The 21,409-nt window shown below is 40.9% G+C and overlaps 1 protein-coding gene across 2 annotated transcripts in view; it reads left to right on the top strand.

Annotated features, from left to right (window-relative positions):
* The first annotated feature begins 7,070 nt into the window (after window positions 1–7,070).
* The window catches only part of NAPB (NSF attachment protein beta), a 49,853-nt gene continuing 35,514 nt past the window's right edge, over window positions 7,071–21,409 (top strand). Inside the window, exon 1 of one of the 2 annotated variants that reach the window (XM_004477026.5) lies at window positions 7,071–7,668. In XM_004477026.5, the coding sequence (XP_004477083.1) occupies window positions 7,571–7,668 (98 nt within the window). In that variant the 5' untranslated portion in view covers window positions 7,071–7,570. The remainder of the gene's footprint in view (window positions 7,669–21,409) is intronic. The other variant, XM_023584227.2, reaches the window with a different exon arrangement.

Genomic DNA, 21,409 nt, shown 5'->3' with positions numbered 1-21,409 from the left:
TTTAGAAAATAATTTTTAAGGAAATATTAAATATTAGCAAAACTTCATTTGAGAATATTTGTAGCAAATTTGATATGGTATAAGATAAATTAACACCCTCTCCCCAGCATACACAAACTCATATTTTCTGGAGAAAACACTTTTTTTTGGCTTTTACAATGGAAATTTACTAGGTCGAAATCTTACAGTTCTAAGGCTATGAAAATATTCAAATCAAAGATGTTGTCTCTCCAAAGGCTGGCTGCTAGCAGATGCTAGCCTCCTTCCACATGGCAAGGCACTTGTAAGCATCTGCTTCTCTTCTGGATCTGGGTGCTTCAGCTTCTGGCTGCTCAGTCTGTGGCCTCCTTTCTCCAGGGTTCCTCTCTGAGCTCCTGGGATCCTTCTCTCCAACTCTGTGCCTTTTTCTCTGTGTGTCTCTGCTTTCAGTCCTCTGTTTATAGAGACCCAACCTCGATCACGCCTCACTGAAGCAATCCAATCAAAAGCTCCCCTACTGAATCCAGTCCAATCAAAGGGTCCCACCCCCACAGGAATGGATTAGCTCAAAGAACATGATCTTTTCTGGAATCCACAAAAAGCATCAAACTGTCACAGGTGCTCTTGATGAATTGACTCTTTTATCATTGTGAAATGAACCTTTATGACTGGTAATGTATTTTTGCTCTGAAATTCATTGTTGCTGATATTAATATAGCCATTCCAGACTTTATTTGATCAGTGTTAGTGCAGTCTTTTAACCTACTTTTTTTCTTTATATTTGAAGGATATTTCTTGTACTCAGTATATAGTTTGGTCTTGCTTTTATATCCAATTTAACAATTTCCTTTAATTGGGGTATTTAGACCATTTCTATTTAATGTTATTACTTATATAGTTAGGTTTGAGTCTACTAACTTTCTAGTTTTTTCATTTAAAAATTTTATTGAAGTATATCATTTATACATGAACCTACATAAACAATTAGTGTATAGTAAAAACAGTGAACTTACAAAACAAACATGCATATCATCATACAGGGCTCTCTTACATCTCCCAACAACTAACACCTTGCATTGTTATGAAACACTTGTTACAAACTATGAAAAAGCATCATCAAAATATTACTACTAACTATAGCCAATATATTACATTTGGTGTATTTTCCCCCAACCCAACTGATTATAAACACCCTGTATTAGTATTATATATTTGTTAGAGTTCATGAGAGAACATTTTCATATTTGTTCTATTAGCCACAGTCCATCTTCTACCACAGGATTCACTGTTATGCACAAACTCATATTTTTAAAAAAAATTTTTTTAAATTCTTAATAAAAACACATATTCCTGGGCACTGGATGTGGCTCAAGCAGTTGGGCACCCATCTACTACCTGGGAGGTCCCAGGTTCAGTTGCCAGTGCTTTCTAAAGAAAATGAGCAAGACAGCAAGCTGATGCAATGGGCTGGTATGGCGAGCTGATGTAACAAGATGGCATAATGAGATGATGCAATAAAAAGACACAACAAGGAAACACAATGAGAGACACAAGAAGCAGGGAGCGGAGGTGGCTCAAGCAACTGGGCACATCTTTCCCACGTGGAGTTCCCAGATTCAGTTCCTGGTGACTCCTAAAAAGAAGACACAACAAACAGATACAGAGAGCCAATAGCTGGGGGTGGGAAGAAAATAAATCTTTTAAAAAATAACATGTATTCCTCTGAACTTTGCCACTCAATGCTGCTGGATTTGCAAGCCCATGAGGAAAATTAAAAGAACCACTATGAATCAAATAATTAAATTCTATCCTTAAAACTACAAAAAGGGCAGAAGCCCAACCTCATCAACAAAAGTGGAGAACATTTGTTTTCATTCGGGACTTTAATGATTTTGCCTAAAGCTCTTTCAGGAATCCACCACTTTCTTCCCTGCACACTGAGCCTGATTTGGTCTTTGTCAGTGCTTTTAAGACAATCTTAGGGATACAGACCAAGAATCCAGGTGGAGATGTCCTGGGAGAAGGTCAGCCAAAGATGTGGGCAGGGTTTCTTAGGATGTTGTAGGACCATGGCAAAATGAGAGCAGACCAGGGATGTGGGCCTGGTTCACTGTAACCTCACTGGGTTGATATGCAATATCTGCAAATCCTTCAACACTTTCCCACCAAGAGGTGGAATCTAATTCGCCTTGCCATGAATATGCATGGGTCCTGGTGATGGTGATTCATTCAGTAAAGCAGAAGTGATGGCTCACAATTTCAAAGGCTAGTCTTAAAGGGTGATACAGCTCTGTCTGGTTCACTTTCCTTCCACCCTTTCCCCAAACCAACCATGCACTGCCATGTAAGAGACCACACAGAGACAGAAACAGATACTGAGTTCTTCCAGCTGTTTGAATTTTCATAGCCACCAAACATATCAGTGAAGAAGTCTTTGAATTCATTCTAGCTCCATCTGACTGAAAGAATTGTTCAGCTCAGCCCAGCCAACCTCTTGAACCATAAATGATAATGTTAAAAAAATTTATTTTTACACCACTAAGCTGGAAACTGGAATACTGATGATGCAGAGTCATCAATAGGTGAGAATGCCAATTCATGAATTTACAATGAATGATTGTCCAAGTGAACCAGAATATGCCTATAGGTCTTCACTTGCATCTTCACCTGTCTTAGCTTGCATCTTCATAGGGGCAGACCTTGAGATAAGGATTCCAGGGAAAGCAGTTTATTGGGAGGTGAGCCCAGGCAATACCAGTAGGGTTGTGGGGGCAGGGAAGGGAAGGCAGCCAGTAAAGGATGTGGAACAAGCAAGTTTCCACTGTGGGCAACTGGAGCTCAATCCCAATTGGGACCTCTGGGAAAGAATGTAGACTATGCTTCAGAGTTGTAATACCAGAGAGAAAAGAAATCTGGGTGTTTGTCCTCCAGGTTCCTAACAGTCATTGATGGTCAGCTGCTCCCAGGAGGTGAAGAGGCATTACTTCCCCGTTGATGAAGTTAATGAATCCCCCTGCCTCCAGTATTCACACAGAGGCCAATGCGAACCCCCAGGGGAACTGCAGGTGCTGGTAGCTGGCACCAGCATGCATGGCACTATCAAGGGCTAATCACAGAAGTTTCCTACTGACTGTGGAACCAGGGATGGGTCGGGGGATAGATGGCAGAGGCATCCCCGCCCTAAGTGAGCTCAATAAATGGTAGCTGCTTCTGGACCACTGAGTCATGGGCACTGTGGGAGATACTTGTACCTGCTCTGGCCAGTCAGGACACCAGCCCTCGGCAGTCCCAGAGGTGCACTGCCTTAGCACTCTCTGCACACTCCCCCATGACTGACTCCAGGCAGAACCCTCTCCTTGCTGCACCTTCCCCCTTCTATGCACAGATGCTTCTACATACGTCATCTCCTGACCCTGCCTCTCTTAGAGCCTATACTCAAATGGCTTCAGCCCTACCTTTGTGGATCACCTCTTGGGGTAGAGTGAGTAAACACTGGATATTCTAATCTCTTGGGTGCTGATTTGGTCTGAGTGCCTGTGTGTCCACCCTCATCTGCTCACCAGAAAAGGTCAGCAGGTTCTGATTGGTTCCACCTTGTTTAGGGCACAGGGTGCTCCTTTCCTGCTCCATCTTTTCAGAAAGTGTCTGTTATGAGTTGAATCGTGTCCCCCAAAAAGACTTGGTCCAGCCCTAATTTCTGGTCCTGTGACTGTTCCTTATTTGGAAATAAAAGTCTTTGAAGATGTTGATTAGTCAAGATGTCAAACTGGATTAGGTTGGGTCCTAATCCAATGGGACTGGTGTCCTTATAAGAAGAGAAAAATTTGGACACACAGGCAGGAGAGAAAGCCACTTGAAAACAAAGGCAGAGATTAATGTGCTGCAGCTTGCTGCCAGCCAAGGAACACCAGGAATGGCCAATGAACACCAGAAGTTAGAAAAGGCAAGGGAGACTGCTGCCCTACAGGTTTCAGAGGGAGTGTGGCTGTGCCAGCACCTTGATTTCAGAGTTCTAGCCTCCAGAATGGACACAATACGTGTCTGTTGTCCTAGGCAACCTTGTTTGCAGCACTTTGTTATAGCAGCCCTCAGAAACTAGATAGTGTCTTAAGCCTCTTTTCCACTTTACTGACAAATGTCTGAGGATGCTGATAGGCAAGATGTTGTAGGAAACTGGCTTATCTGTTTGTTATTGTAAATGTTACACCCGTTAAATGGAGCAGTTGTTAGATGTTGCAGTTGTTCCCTGTTATTGTAAATGATGTTGCAGTTCAGATAGCAAACAGCTGTTTGGTAGTTTCCCAATAAATGTGATGGGACAACTAGGGTTGGGGCTCTCAGTTCCAGAAGCTGTGAGTCCCCTGGTCCCGGGTTTGTCTCCCCTCTTGTGTCTCTACCTTTATGTCTGCATTGCCTTCCCTCTGAGCCAACCTATTGTGAGCTGAATGTAGCAGCAAGATACGTTGTAGGCCAGCACTGTCCACTAGAACTTTATGTAAGGGTAGAAATATCATATTTGTGCAGTCCAAAATGGTAGCCACAAGCCACATATAGCAATTGAGCACTTGATGCAACCCAATGTGGGTTAAAATATCACTGATGAGGAATGGGATTTGTTACACTGTGAACATTAATTAATTTAAGTGTAAATCTCGATGGCTACGTGTGGAAAGTGGCCACCACACTGGACAGCATAGGTTTAGGCTCTGGGTCCTCTGCATCTACTCTAGGATGGCTTCTCCCCCAAGGCACTTTCACTCCCTCCTGACATGGGCACTTCCTTTTCCTCCTGCTCGCAGGATTCCTCATCTGTCTCTCCAGCCAGTCCTTATTCTGTTTGATTTTTGTCTCTCTGTCCTGCCCTGCCCACTCCACTCACCTGGCCTCTAGGAGAAGCAAGCACAGTCCTCCATAGAGCAATGAAATCTTGGATACATCTCCCCCACTTTGGTATGGACTGGGGGGAAGATGAGAGTGGCCTCAGGTTTCCTGTGAGAAAGAACAGAGAGAGGAAAATATCCAGAAATAACCAAAAATTCCAAGATACAACCCTGCCACTTGAAATTGTGAGTCTAGCTTAGATGGGCCTGTCCATTCTAGCTCCTTTTAAGCTGACAACAGATTTGAGTGGTGGGGCATTATGTACAATTCCTAGAATCTGGGAGAGGAGATCCTGGTACAAAGCTAGCAGCCTAGGGGTCAGTATTTTCCTGAAGTTCCCCGAGAATTTCTGAGGTGAGCCAGGTTTAGTAACTGCACTCATCTACACACCAAAGCATTCAGTAGCTTTTTAGTTGGCCTGTCCACTTTATTCCCACAGATTGCTCAGCTTTTCAAATGCTTATGTCCTGTTTTTCTTTTTTTTTTTAATTTAATTTTTCACTTTACTTTTGCGTTTATTGCCACCTCCAATTTTCTGCTTCCTTCCCCCATGCTGCTCCCAAAGCACATACCTCAAAATTAGGTTTTTGAAGTTCTAATAATACAAGCGGTAATAGTAAATAAGCTCCGCATGAAGATCTGAGATTTCCTCCTGTATGTAGTGTCTTGTGATGTATTGCTTTTTTTTTAACATGTTTTTTTTAAAAAGATTTATTATTTATTTATTTATCCCGCCCTTACCGTTTGCTTTCCTGTCTGCTCTCTGTGTCCATTCGCCGCGTGTTCCTCTCTGTCTGCTTGTCTCCCTTTGTTGGGTCATCTTGCTGTGACAGCTCTATGAGCGTGCGGGCCGTCTGCTCTTCACAGGTGTGGGCCAGCTTGCCTTCACACGGAGGATCTGGGTTCGCTTCACAGGGCCTCCCATACGGCAGACGGGAGCCCAATCAATTGAGTCACATCCGCTTCCCGGAATGTACTGCTAAGTAAAATAAAATGGCTGCCTGCATTGCTCAGGGCAGGGAGGGACCCCTCTCTCAGAAAGGATTTTCCAGAAGACACAAACAATTGACCAGCAGGGACTTTCTAAGAAAATGAAAACAATGCAATGCACCCTATAGAAATGCAGATAGATAAGCAACACTTGGTGATAAACCAATTTCTGTCCAGTACGGTTAGCTTATCAGATGGATAAGCTTACCATACTAACCACTGCTCCCCCACCTCCCAAGTAAAATAGAAACTTACCATCAGTCAATCCAGACATTTCCTCCCTTGCTTCCCCATTTGCCCTAGATCAGCTCCCTTTTTCCACTCCCTGGGTGGAGTGCCTTTCCCTGTGCGGTTGGATGCTTTTGGGTGCTGCCTGATTCATGAATCATAAATTACTCAAATCCCACAATTAATATCATTTTTTATAATATATTTTAAAAATTTTTTAAAGATACTTAGATCACACAAAATGTCACACAAAAAATGCAAGGGATTCCCATATGCCCCACTCCCCACACCTCCCACCACAATATCTTGACTAATTTTTTTTAACGGTATGCTCTCTGCAACACAGGCTTTATCTTTCTTTCTAGGAGTTTTGGTCCTTCTTGCCTTGCTCTTTAAAGACAGGCTTCACTTTCTTAGATAAAGTTTGTGTGCCAGTGCCCAAACTATTAATAAATAGTTTGAAATTGTCAAAAATTCTCATTTGGCAGAGATTTTCATATTTGCTCTCCACCTCTGCTTTAGCATTGCCAAATGTAAACCGTCTAGACATAGAATTAAAAAATAACTCCCTCAGGACCAAGTCTGGAAATCCCTGGCACAGGATTGCAGCAATCTACGGATACTTCCCCTAGGATATTAGAACTTCTCCTCGAAGGCAAGAATTTTGTCCCAGAAGACCTACCTCTTATGGGCAGCATTATGTAAAGGATAAGGGAACTCAGTGTGGCACACAGAATTCAATCAATATAAAGAGTGGATTATACATAGTAAATGACAATTTATAACCAAGGAAGAGAGGACTGAAAGTTGAAGTTTGAGGAGACTTAAAAATAACTCTGAATTTCTGCTGGGGGAAGATGATAAATGCTTAAATATCTTGGAAATAAAAACTGACTCTTTCTGCCAGCTGTTGCCTTTTTGGTGGGCGGATGGGAGCATCACATGGCTGATGGAAGTACTTTCGGTGCCTGCATTAAAAACTGAGATTCTTTGGGGGGGGGGGGGACTTGCATCTCGGTTGGGAGTTCCTATCGGTATCCCCTGATCCTTCTGCCAAGTCTATTGTCAGTCGGCCAGAACCAGTATAATGCTTCACGTTTCAGGTGGTCTTTACTGGAAACTACGGCTCATTTTCCAGAGAAGAGAGTGGTGAAGCCACTACCAGAGGAAATGTAACGTCCAACTCGCAGCACACCCCAAGCACTAAAGTCCACCTAGGCCCAGGATTCCCTCAGCAGGTCACACCCTCCTCCCCAAACCCGAGAGCGGGGTCTGAGAACTTGGATCACCCTGCCCATCTCTGTGGCCTTCTGGGAATTGTAGTTGACCCCTCACGGATCCAGGTCGCCGCGGTAGCGCTACGGACTACAACTCCCGGCAGACCGTGCGAGCAGCGCCTGCGCACCCGGGTAGCGAAGAGGAAGGGTGGCAGTGTGGGGGCGCGTCGCGAGCGGGTTGAGGGAGCTGTGGTGGCGACGGTGGCGGTGGCGACATGGACAACGCCGGGAAGGAGCGTGAGGCGGTGCAGCTGATGGCGGACGCCGAGAAGCGAGTCAAGGCCTCTCACTCTTTCCTCCGAGGGCTGTTTGGGTGAGCCCCAGTTTGCGCAAGCCGCGAGGGGTGACCGTCGCCCTTCCCCTCTGGTCTCCTCCACGCGCGGTCCAGGACCCCCTCGCACTTCAGATACCCCTAGCCTCCATTCGCCCCAAGAGACCCCCTAGACCCTTTCTGAGTCTCCCGGGGCCCTCAGACCCTTACAAGCGCCCCAGGGCTTCCTCGAAGCTTTCTAGGGGCTCTAAGCCTCCATGTACCCCACCGCGAGACTCCTAGGGCCCTTCCGACCCCACTGGGATCCCCAACATCCCCTGTCCCACACCCCCACCCCTCCGGGCCATCGCTGCCCGCGCGTTGGGGTGGGGATCCCTCGGCCCGCTCTGCTACCGGCCCGAGACCGCTGTGCTCCTTGGGCCCGGGGGCTGCAGGAGGCCAGTCCGGGAACCTAGGCGGGCGCCAGGGCGCGCCGGTGGGGGTATCCGGTTCGCTACAGAGGCGGGCTACATTGAGGGGAGAGGGGTCGTGTGCCTGTTGGCCTTGGCACCGAATTGTCACTTAACTAAATATTGGTTGAATAGACGGATGCATTTTCTCAGTATAGTATTTTTCCTTCATTAGAAATTGATTTAATAGCCAGGTCCTGTTGGATGAAGGACAACGCAGCTTATGCTTAAGTCACCTTCTTCCTCGTTGATCTCCTGTAATACTTCTGTAGTCTACTAGGGAAGGTTTAAATTCCGGACCTCTCAAATAAAGCAGAGCCCGCACTGACAGCACTGGGAAGAATTCTGGGCTGTTGAACATCTGAATGATTCAGCTATTTAGGATGAGAGAGGATGAAATTCCATGTGTTTTTCACTCCCTTCCCTTTGAAAGTGAACGTCTCTGTTGACACCAAGAGCAGATTATTTATTCCTGAGAAGAACCAACCATTGAGTTTTTAGACTCAGTTTTATTTCTGTACAAATCCAATTTGGAATCTTATTTCCAAAAGTACATGTGAGGGACTCCTGACTAGTGCCACCTTCATTCTTTTGGCCATAACTTTCCAGTTATTGCTTTACCTCCAGGAGATGCTTGAGTGCACATTTATGCCACGTTCAGTAGTGTGGGATGCAAAGATAGGTAAAGATAGGAGTCCCTGTCCCCAAGTACCCCTCAGTGGGAGGGCATTTAGTCCAGCTGGTTTCTTAGATGTCTCACCTGATAGGTACTTTAAAAACATAAAAGTGAATTAAAATTTTGTTTCCTCTTTAAATGTTATGACAATGCATAGAGAACACTGCCTAAACACTTAATGCTGACACCAAACATAGCTCCTTTCTCTGATTCATAAAACGTTTAAAATTTATTCAGATAAAATTTAATGTCATAGCACCTCATGCCAGGAGGTGATCTTAATGTCACAACATATTTCAGATTAGGATGTGCTTCTCTGGGAGGGAATCTACACTTGGTAAAGGAGAAAAGCTCAGCCTGACGACACTTGATGCCTGTCTCAGGCTGGCACTCCTTTTTGTGAAGAGATGTTTTGTTATTTTTGTGAAACTAGGCCAAATCTTGAGCCAATAATACTAAAAAGGTTTTTGAAAAGCCCTTTTGTTTTAAAGAAACATCTTTTTCTCCACGGACTGTTGATCCTCTGTTTCATAGAGAGGCTGTCCAGGAAGACTTTGATCTTCAGTATTCACGTTAAGTTTGCACTAAAGGTATCACATCATGTATCTAACCTAGATACAAGTTGGGGGTATTAGCTTTGACTTAGGGCATATGGCTTGGCCTCTCTAAGTTTCCTTTGTTGTAAAATGGGAATAATATTAGTATATCTCACAGTTGTGAGGATTCAGTTAGTTTATATATGTAAAATGTTTAGAATTGTACCTGTTGGGGATGATGACTATGAAAATATTCATTATAATAGTTATCAAAATTGCCAGTCTCACTTATTTATCAAAGAAGCAACTGAGTGCCAGACAGATTAAGTGGCTTTTCCAGAATTTCAGAGCCAGAGACCTTTAGGACTAGATAGTTGGTCTTTTATATAAAATAAAACATGTGAAAAAGCTTTGTAACTAGTTAAAATACTATATACATGTTAAACTATGAGGACAGTGTTACTTCCCTTCCATCAATACTTGGCTCCAGGAAATCCTCAGGGAAGAAAAATACTCAATTGATTATTCATGAGAAGAGGGTCAACCACTAAACCTTTGTGTGAGACTCAAGTCCCATGCCTTGTGTGAGTTTAGATAGTATTATACACATGTTTGAAATAAAAAGCCAGCCTAGTTTCTCCATAAATTACTATAGGAAAACAGAAATGTTCCTTGATTCAGGTAGTTAGAATCCTGAAATACATCTGGCATCATCACTCGCCTGCCATCTTTCCCATCTAGGTTACCTCCACTCCCCATTCTCTAGCTGTAAAATTTTCCCATCTTCATTACTAATGATCTATACATTATCTTTTACTCAAACCTCAGTGCATTTCATCTCTATATCAGACTTCTTTATTAAGCAAAACCACACATTTCCTCCTAAAATATGGACACTGAATTTTACTCACGTTCACATTCAAGAACTGACCAGATTGTACTTTATAGGGGACAGGGGATACTCTTTCAAGGATGTGGTCATCATTAAAAGATGTTCAGCATATTGCAGATATTTCTCAGTATCTGAACTGGAGAGTAAAGCTTATCGTGATTTCATCCACTGCTTCCTTCAGTGTTTATCTACCACCTACGCTGGTTTTGTGGCAGTAATGTATTCTTAGTTCTAGTCTATATAGCTCCTTTTTTGTTGCTTTCCGTAAAGTCAGATGAAAGTATGCCATCGCTTATTCATGAGAAGGTGCCAGCCACATATTTCTTGTGCACATGGGCCCTTGTCTGCTTGGTGTGTGAGGTGCCAGGGATCTTCCCGCATTGGTACCTGCAGAAAAAGAGCTTAAGTGGGGAGCAAGCACTACAAGGAACCAACAAGGAACCACTGTGAGCTACTAGTTGGATAAATAGTGATATATCTTTGTATTTGTGGAATTAAATTAAAACTTAGGCTATCTGAAGTATAATAAAACTACTCCTAAAGAGGAGTGTTGTCAAGTACTTTGTGGCCATAAATAATTTATAGAATTTTGTAGTTAATTTCGAATTCTAATTTAGATCTTGATAAACTGCTAGTAGATTTTAAACTGGCTTGGGAATGACATTAGATAGGTTTGAATTGCAAAGGGTTCTCTGACTAGCCTCTCTGTCCTGTCACTAGGAAACCACAGGTTGCAGATCACCTAAAAATGTGCCTCTAAGAAAGTAGCTGCTTGAGAATGGCAGTGAAAGTATGTTTAATGATTAATCCTATCATCCCTTGAAGGCTCATAAGAAAGCCTTAAGTCTGACAGTCTCAGTGTAAATTTAAAGAAGGCCCTAGTGGGTTACCTTGTAATAATTTTGAATCTATGATTTATTAGCTCTGACAATCTGGAATATTCCTTAGGCTGTTAATTGTTTATCAGCATTCTTCACTCAGCTGAGCTTCACTTTGACAAAGATGAAGTGTTTAATTTTTGCCAAAATACAGTGGGGCCATGGGAGATAGTGTTTGTTAAGCATTTAGGTATTCTCCAGCTACACTTGATATTCAAATGCAGATTGAATATTTTAAAAATCATTATGCTCATAGATTACTTACAGAGAAGGTGCTATACTAAAATATGTCTAATATAGTAATAGAAAAAACAGAATGGTGTATGTAGTGTATATTATTTGTGTGTATTATATAATATATTTAATAAGTATAATATGTATGTTAAGACTAAATATGGACTCCAGTTTCTCTCTTTTACTAGTTTGATGACCCTGGCCAAGTAAATCATACTTGGACTCCTGGTTTTTAGCTTTGAAATGGGCAGAGCAACAAAAGCTACTTTTCAGGATTGTTGTAAGGATTGAATGAAATGTCAGAATGCTTATTAAGCTGCACAGCACTTTATTGCCATTAATTATAATGATTTAGTTTTCTAATTTGAGTGTCAAGTTAGTTTGTGTATCAAATGATACATTAGTACCAGATTGATTTTTTCCTGTTAAAAGTTTTGCAGCATTCACATATAACCTCTCATTCTTAGCCCTGTAAGATGTAGTGTTGTTAGAAGAGGTTGAGGACCCTGTGGTCGTGCTTGGCTCTAGAATGGAAGGTCCTTGAGAGCTTATTGACTGTGGCCCAACATCTCACCCAGCTTGTGGTGAGTAGGCACTTGGTGATTACTGCTGGAGAGAATGAATGTGTTATGCTAGTACAAATGCTGACCATTTTTTCTTCTACTCTTGTCTAGTTTTCAAGAGCAAATCCATAGAAACTCAAGGGGAGTTCACATCACTTTCTTCCATATTTTACTTCAATATTTATTATTAAAGCAGTAGAAAAATGTATGGATTACAGGTAGATTTCCGTTGAGAAGTAAAATTCTTCCTGTCTTCCCTTTCCTAAATTTCACTCCCCAGAAGTGATCATTTTTAACTCTTTCTTTTTAGTTCTTCTGATGGTTATCATCGTAATCTAAATATTTTAGAACACTTCTCCTTTTTGATTTATTACTTTTGGACAGTATCCAGTCTATTTCCTAAAAATGATAAGGAATTTAGTATAACTTATATGGCCTTGTCTTTCCCTCTTTATAGATCTTGGTTTACATAGTTACTTCTCAATCTCTAGTAGTTTTAATATGCAAATAACATTTAAACTTGCATTTCTCTGTCTTTCCATAGTTTAAATAATTTATAAATCAGATTTCCAGAAAATAAAATATAATAATTCTTTGTTAATCAAAATAATTAAAGCCTTTGGTTTTTTGAATAGCTCCTTCTTTCTGTGAGTTATACAGTGGCCATGAATATATTGTCCAACTGAGATATTTTTGAGATGCTGTAAAAATGAATGTGAGCCAGGAGTGTCCAGGAAGCCAGGACACAGGCTGTAGAAAACTTTATTTTTATGCTTTCACATTGTGTTTATTTGATTAGATGATACCTTTGAAGAATTTTCAGTGAGTGATACTTAAGAGTTCACAGTAAGGGAACTTAGAAGTAGAAATTCAGAATGTTTAAATTTTTCATTTCTATATTTGGAGCTTATGGTAAGTAATGATTAATTAAAATCTAACAAATTAATAGATCAGTACTTTTTTTGGACTAAAATATATATTTTTCATAGTAATGAAGAATCTGTCAAGTGTGTTTTCATTAAGGATTAGTGTTGTATTTTGAAGACCTTTTCAGTTTTTTTGGAGATAAACAGTGATTTTTCTCCTTAGAGTTATTAACATGTTAATTAGTGGACTTCCTCATTTTGAACTGTCTTTGCATTTCTGAAATAAACTTCTCTGGGTTAGAATATATTGTTTTTCAATGGGCTGTTGGATTCTGTTTTTAAGTATTTTATTTTAAATTCCTTTATTTACAATTTTATGTGTCTAGCCTATCAGGTTGAAATATTAATGTTATATGTGCTTCATAAAAAGACTTTGGAAGTTTTTCTTTTTTTTTTTTTTTTTTTGTGCTTTGATGGTTTAAGTGGAATCTTCTTGTGGTAGAAACCCTTTATGGAGTTTTGGTGACTATTTCCTTGAAAACTTTTTTTGCTCACTCTGGAAATTGAAATGTTTAAATTTTCTATCTATGCTGAGGTCAGTTTTGGTAAATTATGCTTTCTTAGGAAATTATTAATTTCTGTTTTAAATTTTACTTGGAGAAATAATGGGGGAAAAAACAAAAAATTTACATGCAAAAGTGTGCAAAGTAGACTTTCATGACTTAAAAAAATGTTCTGCTTCAGTGGTTATTTTTCCTTGTCACTTTATATATATGTAATTTATTTTTATTTATTTATTTTTTGCAGTTCTAGGGTCTGGGGATTGAAGCCAGGACCTTGTATGTGGGAAGCCAGGGCTCAACCTCTGAGCCACATGAGCTCTGTTTTGCTTAGTTTTTATGTTTTGTTTTTGTTTTTTTTAGAAGACACAGGGAACTCAATCTAGGGCCTCCCGTGTAGGAAGCAGGTTCTCGATTGCTTGAGCCACATCCTGTTCCAGGTGTTTTTTTCTTGATTCATTAGGTTATTTTTCCCCAACTAACCAATGAATTTTGATTCATTCTACTAATTTTGCTTTTTGCCTCATTACTTTCTGTTTTTACCTCTATCTCTTTTTTGCTTTCTTTTGATTTACTTTTTCTCCCATGCTTTTTTTAAGCTTTGGCAATTAATTTACTTATTTTCATGGATCCATATATTTAGGATTATGAATTTTCCTCCAAAACTGCTTTAATTGTATACTTTAGATTCTAATATTGCAGTTTGGGAAGTCTGCTCACAGAACTCACAGAGAGGGGAAGTCTGCTCACAGAACACACACAACTCAGCGAATAGCAAAGCCTTTATTCTCACACAGTTTTATTACAGTGAAAGATACAGTAAAATCAGCATTGGGAAGAGATACAAAGGCCTGGTCCAGGAGGCACCAGGCCCAAGCTACCAATTGTCCCCTCCCAGTGGAGTCACACAGGCAGCAGTTACTTTTCTCAGCAACTCTGGTGACCACATCCATGAAGTACTGTCAGTCAGGGATGTTCACTTGAGTCTTGGCACCCAGGGATTTTACTGGGGCTTGACCATTATAACCATGGCTGATTTCCTGCCTGACTGTTCTTAGTATCATGCCCCTCCAGAGGTCAAGGTGATGTGGCAAGACCCGAGGCCCCAGGTACACAAGGGCATTCCAAAGGCTTAGAGGTTACCTCCCAGGATCTAGGGGCAAGGACCAGACTTTCTTTGGGCAAGGTTAATCCTTTATGGCACAGATACGTAGTGTTTTCATTTTAGTTTTTTTCTCCTTTGGCCCAAGAGTTCTTTATCTCATTTAATGCTTTAAGCCCAAATTCTACCTTGTCTGGTAACTGGGTAGCCATCCCTGCTTTCTTATTGTTTGCATTTGCCTGCTTGAATACTGCTTTATATGAGAAAACCATGCATTCTTTCTGTTGCCATATGACTTGTGCTTCCATCTCTGGGCAGAGTCTACCTCCCCTTGCCACTGAGTCAGTCTTGGCCATGTGCCTGACTTTCAGTTATAAGAGTATGAGTGGAAGTAATACATGAATGATGATCTGAGCAGAAACTGCAGGGGCCATCTCTGCCTTTGCCTTTTTCTCTCTGTCAAAAGAGTACATCCCAGATATGGGTTGCTTCTTCAGCAGCCTGCATTATAGAATAAAGAAAGATGACACATGGAGAAGAGCCACAGTCGACCTGCAGTGAACAAGTAAAATGAGTGAGAGAGAGAAAGAAGCCTGTGGGAGATTTGGGGTTATTTGTTGTAACAGATCTAACAAAGGCTGATTGATATATTTGGTAGATCTTTCACCACCATTTTATTTTAACCCTTTCTGAAAAGCTTTATTTTAGTGTCTCTTGCTGAGCGCAAGTTGGGTTTTCTTTTGTGAGCAAATCTGAAAATCTTTTTCAGCCTATTTACATTCTGGGAATGACTGGTATATGCCTGGTTCTTAATTCTGTCATACTATTGTATGTTATATTTACTGTGTATTATGTGTACTATTGTATGTTGTATTTACTGTGTATTATGTTCTATATGCTGCATTTCTTCATGTGATCTCTTTGCTTTTTATTTATGAAGGTTTATATTTTTGTTCTACTGGGTATCATTATTCTCCTTATCTTTATTAATACCCTTAGCTCATTTCACCTTACATAGACATCTCTTACCTTATGTGTCTGCTTTGGAAAATACCTATTTCCATGTTCCAGTCAGTGAGTGTGTTCTCTTCCCTTTCTCTGTTGTTCTTTTTTGTATGTTTTTTAAGTTATTTCTGCTTTGTCGGAAATTGGGTACTTCCCTTTTATTCTTCCACCCTTGTCCCTACCTTTATTTTCATCTTAGAAAATAAGAAATAGAAAAAGAAAACATAAGCAGTGCCACCACCTGTTTTCTTCCTTCTGCTTCCCTAGTAATCTCTGAGCTGAAAGTCAGTACCGTATTGAGTTGTTACTTGTTTAAAGTGCTTCTATCTATCAGTGCTCCTTTGTGGATGGCATAAGTGGTTATATAATCCTTGGTTCATGTTTGTTTGTTTGTTTTTAACCTTGAGTTTCTTGAAAAATGTTGCTCCACTGTTATCTAGCTTTGCATTTTTCTGTTGAAATCTGATGCTAACCTGGTTTTCTTATTTTTAGAACTTTTTGCCTGGAACCCTAAAGGTATTTCTTTACCTATAAAATATAATACTCTAGGATGAGCTTCAGAATTGGCCACTCTGGGTCAAGTTTCCTGGTACATAGTATGCCCCTTCAATATTTAGATTCAAGTCATTTGTTTCTAGAAAATTTTCTGAAATTGTGGTTTTAAATATTAGTTCTATTCCATGGATTTCCCCTCTCCTCACCTTCCGGGTCTCCAATTACATGGATATTGGCTTTTCTTCTGATGGCTGGTTGCCTTTTCTGTTTATTTAGAATGTCTTGGAGTTTTCTTACCAGCAAAAGCATATGTTTCTTTGACAGGTGATGTGGGGATTGGGCAGCTTGAAGCAGCTTTCTCGGTTTGAATCTTCTCTTGTTGGTACAGCTAATGGCAGGTTCTTTATTGAATGCTGTGTTGCAGGGACGGGTACTGACTTCTGGTGACCTCTAATTCTCTGAGACACCTTTGTTTCCATGAGATTCCTAATTTCATATATTCTTAGTAACATTTATGTAATTAAGTATCTTTTTTAATTCCCCTCCCCCTTGCAGCTTGCTTGCTGTGCATTCTTCTTTGTGTCTGTATTTATTTTTATTTATTCCCCTTTCCCCCCCCCCACCCCTGGCTTGCTTGTTGTCTGCTGTGTCCATTCCCTGTGAGCTCTTCTGTGTTTTTTTTTAACTTGTCTCCCTTTTTTGTTTTTGTTGCGTCACCGTGCTGAGTCGTCTCTCTGTGGTGCTTGTGGGCCGTTGGCACTCCGCAGTGCTTGCGGGCTGGCATCTCTCTGTGGCGTGCCAGCAAGCCTGCCTTCACAAGGAGGCCCTGAGACACGAACCCAGGGCCTCCCATATGGTAAATGGGAGCCCAACTGATTGAGCCACAGCCACTTCCCCTAATCTAAGTATCTTTTAAAAACTAAATAAAAATTTTAAAATGTACTCTGTCAGAATATGTTTAGCACTTATTAAATTTAATCCTAAGCAGTTTAAAAAAAAAAGTTCTTGATTTCTTTCCACCACTTGCTTTCTTTCTGTTTGTTGCCAAGCCTACGTAGGGAAGCGTTCCCCTTAGTTACTTGCCTCCATCTCTCAGAAGCTAGGTCTTCTGGAGGCTTCCCTCTCTGGTCAAGCCCCTTTCTTTCATTTCCTTAATTGCCATGGTCTGATCCTCCAGACTTACCTGTTCTCAGTATGTCCCCACTTAGAGTAGGACCCTGTCTTACTGGGATGTTGCTCTCTTTTGTCCAGACAGGTCCTTCTGACTTCCCATCCCAGCTTGGGCCTTGGTGCTGGCTCTGCTAGCTTTGGATATTTATTTCGCCAATTAGATCTAAATTGAAGTTTGTTGTACTCTGTCTCCTAGTTTTGCTGTGGGCATGGATTATGAGCACTTGTATTTGCTCTTTGTTGATCTGTATGGCTTTTGTAGGATGTGTAGAAAAATTCTTATTTAGGCAGCCACCACTCACTATCCCTTAGGAACCAGAAATCTCATTAATATTTTTAAAAGATTCAAATTCAGTTTAAAGTTGGAATATTTATAAAGATTGAAATTCTCTTTTAAAAATATTCTTGTGTTTGATACTTATTTAAGTAATTAGTGTTTAGCCTATAATTATTGTTCTTAGTTTTCTTACATATTTAGATATCTTAGTTTTGTTTTATTAATGGATCCAATCTGTACATATTTTCCCTCTGTAAAAAAGTCTTGAGACATTGGGACTTACTATTAAAATAAAACCCAACTCGTTTTCTTTGGGATACCTGTTCTCATAAACTTCATTTCTGGAAGTTATGCTTAAGCATAATTTTCTTACACAGTCCTCAAAAAATGCCTCAGATGGTTTCCTGTCTCTGAAAATCTATGATTGTTTTTCTTAAATCAGAAATAAAGTGAAAAGTTCTCAGAAAATCTTGTCATCGACCAAGTGATGGACAGGTTTTGCTAATCCAAGAGTTGGAGGCTGAGCACAGCGTGTGTGAGGGATAAAGGAGACTTCATGGTGCAACTGATGTGGGGCCCTCTATCCCCCCACGAGAAGAAACAAGTGAGAATCGAGCTTGGGCACAGCAGCCTGCTCTGCTCTGCTCCTAGTAAAAGGCAGCAAATAAAAGGCAGCATTCCTCGAGAAACAAGCTTGGGCACAGCAGCCTGTTCTGTTCTGCTCTGCTCTGCTCTAGTAACATGCAGTGAATAAAAGGCAGCCTTCCTTTGTAGGTAGTCAGACTCCAAAATCTATGTCCTTTCCACTACACACTGGGCTTTCTTGTTACTGGTTTGTGAAATAAACAAGGGAATTTCCAAATGCTGCCTCATTCTAGTGGTTACAGTTAAATTGGGTGTAAGAATCAAAGGAGCATTTGACAGGTCTCTCTCTCCTGCCTTTCTCAACAGTGTTCCCTCTGGGGCCTCTCCATCTCCACAAAGCAGGTTGCTTTACTTCTTCTGCATAACAGAAAAAAGTTGTATGTTTATAAATATATTAAACTTAAATATAAAATAACCTTGGAAGGGTTAAGTTTCTTTAGGAAAGCCCCAAGTTTTTAGAATCTGTGGAGATTACAGAAATCATCAGATGAAAATATATTGCTTATAGATGGTAAGAAATGAATATCACAGAATAGTTTTCTGTGGCAGAGTCAGATTTAGAAGTTTCTCACCATTTTTGGATCATTTTTGGATGCTTTCTGTGTTTGCTTCTTGTCCTGTAACATGAGTTGTTTCTTCTCTGCAGACCTTCAGCATCACGGTGGTCACTGAGGCCTGTGTGCCAGGCCCTATGCTGGTTGCCCCCCACACAGACACACAACTCCCCCCTCTGGCATTAGTCCATTGGGCAGGGTGGCATTGCTAGGGAATTGGTGAGCAGAGGGTCTATTCTAGCTGGTGGGTGACCACTAAATACAATCCCTGTTTTCAGTTCTGTGGCATGGCTTAATGTCTCTGTTCTGATAATGGAGCTGAATTTTGTCTCTCTTGTTCAGTCTTCACACCATCACAGCACTGTCATATTATTTTTTAATGATATTTCTACTCTCATATCTTGTGATCTTAGAGGCAGCACTTACCACTTTTCCTTTTGGAGTTCTTTTTTTTTTTTTTAAGATTTTCTTTCTTTCTTTCCCCCCCCCCCCCGTTGTCTGTTCTCTGTGTCTATTTGCTGCGTCTTCTTTGTCTGCTTCTGTTGTTGTCAGTGGCACGGGAATCTGTGTTTCTTTTTGTTGTTGTTGTTGTTGCGGCATCTTGTTGTGTCAGCTCTCTGTGTGTGCGGCACCATTCCTGGGCAGGCTGCACTTTTTTTCACGCTGGGCGGCTCTCCTTACGGGGCACACGCCTTGCGCGTGGGGCTCCCCTATGCGGGGGGCACCCCTGCGTGGCATGGCAGTCCTTGTGCACATCAGCACTGCACATGGGCCAGCTCCACGCAGGTAAAGGAGGCCCAGGGTTTGAACCGCGGACCTCTGATGTGGTAGATGGACGCCCTAACCACTGGGCCAAGTCCGCCACCCCTCCTTTTCGGATTCTACTTCAATGTCTTCTTCCTCCATCCCACTGTTTGTTTAGTATGTAATATAATGCTAGTGTTTTGTAACACCAGTGTTTTCAAGATGGGGGATAAAATCAAGACTTGTGATTAAAAGGTAATAATGCGCTATAATTTCCTGTGTTACTTTTTCCCCCAAAACATCTAAATGACAGCGAAGAGAGGCCAAAGAGAGCCTAGGACTTGCCAGCTAGACTCCTGCCCCCATCCTGCTGTGTACAGGCTCTGTCCAGGTCTTACATCCCACAGCTCCTGGCCACATTTCCTCAGTGGAACATGAGGGGTTGGGTACTCTCTCTCCTACCTTGTCTAACCCTGAAGTTTAATGTTCTTTCCTCAGCATTCTGCTGTCCTCAAAGGCAAGAACTTTTCCTTAGTGTTTTCTGGTACATATCATCTCAATAAATGTTTCCTGAGTCAATGTGGTCAGTAAGAAGGGGGAGTCTGCCTTCCTCTGGAATCAAGGGCATAGGGCTTGGTGGTGGTGGTGATGGCAGTCTGCAGACTGCTCATTGTTCTCGTTCACGATGGAGGAAGCATTTTCTTTAATGGCAGAAGACAGAATACTACCAAAAAATCACTCATTTGGCTGCATTTAGCTTTCTAAGTGTAGGTTCAGTGCTGAGTATTTACATTGTATCACTTTAGCATGTTCTCAAGGAAGTTTATTTGTGTTTTCAAGGATGTGTCTTCCTCTCTATGGGGGCTCTGGATAACAATCAGTTGAATCATTTGAATGTGAATTCTGAATATTTGTCCTTAAAACTAATAAAAATTAAATTTCTTAGATCTAAAACAGTTGACATTTGGAGTAATTTCAGAAGTACATTCTTTCATGACATTTTAAAGTTCTGTTCTGTTTATGACAAGTGAGTTCCTCTAGAGCAAGGGTTCTTAACCTTTTTTGTTCCACGAACTTCTTTGCCAATAAGGTGAAAACCATGGACTCCTTACTAAGTCCACACTATACTATGTATTATTTAGTAAATATATCACATCTTTACCAACACATCCCTGCAAGAATAATGTTTTTATGAATTTCAATTCAAGCTCACAGACTCCTTGTTAAGAACTCCTGCTCTAGAGTGTTTACTAATAACACTGCTTCTGGTGATTTAGGAGAGGTGAGGGTCTGTCTAGCAGGCTCATTCAGTATCTTATAAAGATCACTGAACTGGAAAGCCAGCTATCAGCTTTACCACTGATCTCGGCCAGGTAACCTTAGGCCACACCACTTAATTCTAGATAAAGTTTTCTGTTCTGTAAAATGAAGATACCACCTCATCTTCCATGGTTGTAATAATAAAAACATGTGGAAATACCTAGCATAACACCTGGCATAATGTAGGAGTTCTATTATTCTCAGCTGAATCTAGCTCTGGAAATAATCAGATAAAGTACATTTTAATTAAGCTAGTTTTATTTGGAAACCTTTAATAAGGAAGATTGCACTATAATTACAGCTTAGGGTTCTTGGTATGCTTTAGAAAAACAAGTCACAAGAAAGCCAAGTTTTTTTTAGCTCCAAGGAGCTGTGGTGAAGATTGAAAATTTTTTCATGTTAGAAATACTCCGTTGGGGAAATCTTTTAGCTAATTGTGTGTGTATTTAATATGTAGGTTTGAAGTGGTGAAAAAGGCACCTGGAGGTATGTTGCAGTTTGAGATTATTTTAGGGATCTCAAAAAGGGAAAGATTAGATTTATGAACTATTCTGTTCCTCTGAATGTGATGCCCTTTGATTGCATTAAATTCAGCTTAGGTACCTTTGATTCGATTACTTTTTAAGATCGGTTAAGGACTTCTGATTGGATTTTCTCAGTGGGCCGTGACTCAAATCAAGTCTCTACCCCTTTGCTGGGTCTCTCAAGACAGGAAAAAAGGGAGCTGACATATTTGATTTTGCCATGTGGGAGAGAGAAGATTGTTTAAGCACAAAGTCCCCAATAGCTGGGCCCATGGAGCAGCCCAAGAGGAGAC

The sequence above is a fragment of the Dasypus novemcinctus genome, chromosome 24 (assembly GCF_030445035.2).
Source record: "Dasypus novemcinctus isolate mDasNov1 chromosome 24, mDasNov1.1.hap2, whole genome shotgun sequence".
NCBI lineage: Eukaryota > Metazoa > Chordata > Mammalia > Cingulata > Dasypodidae > Dasypus > Dasypus novemcinctus.
The sequence above is the reverse complement of the archived record's forward strand: the minus strand, read 5'-3'. Positions and strand labels throughout refer to the sequence as shown.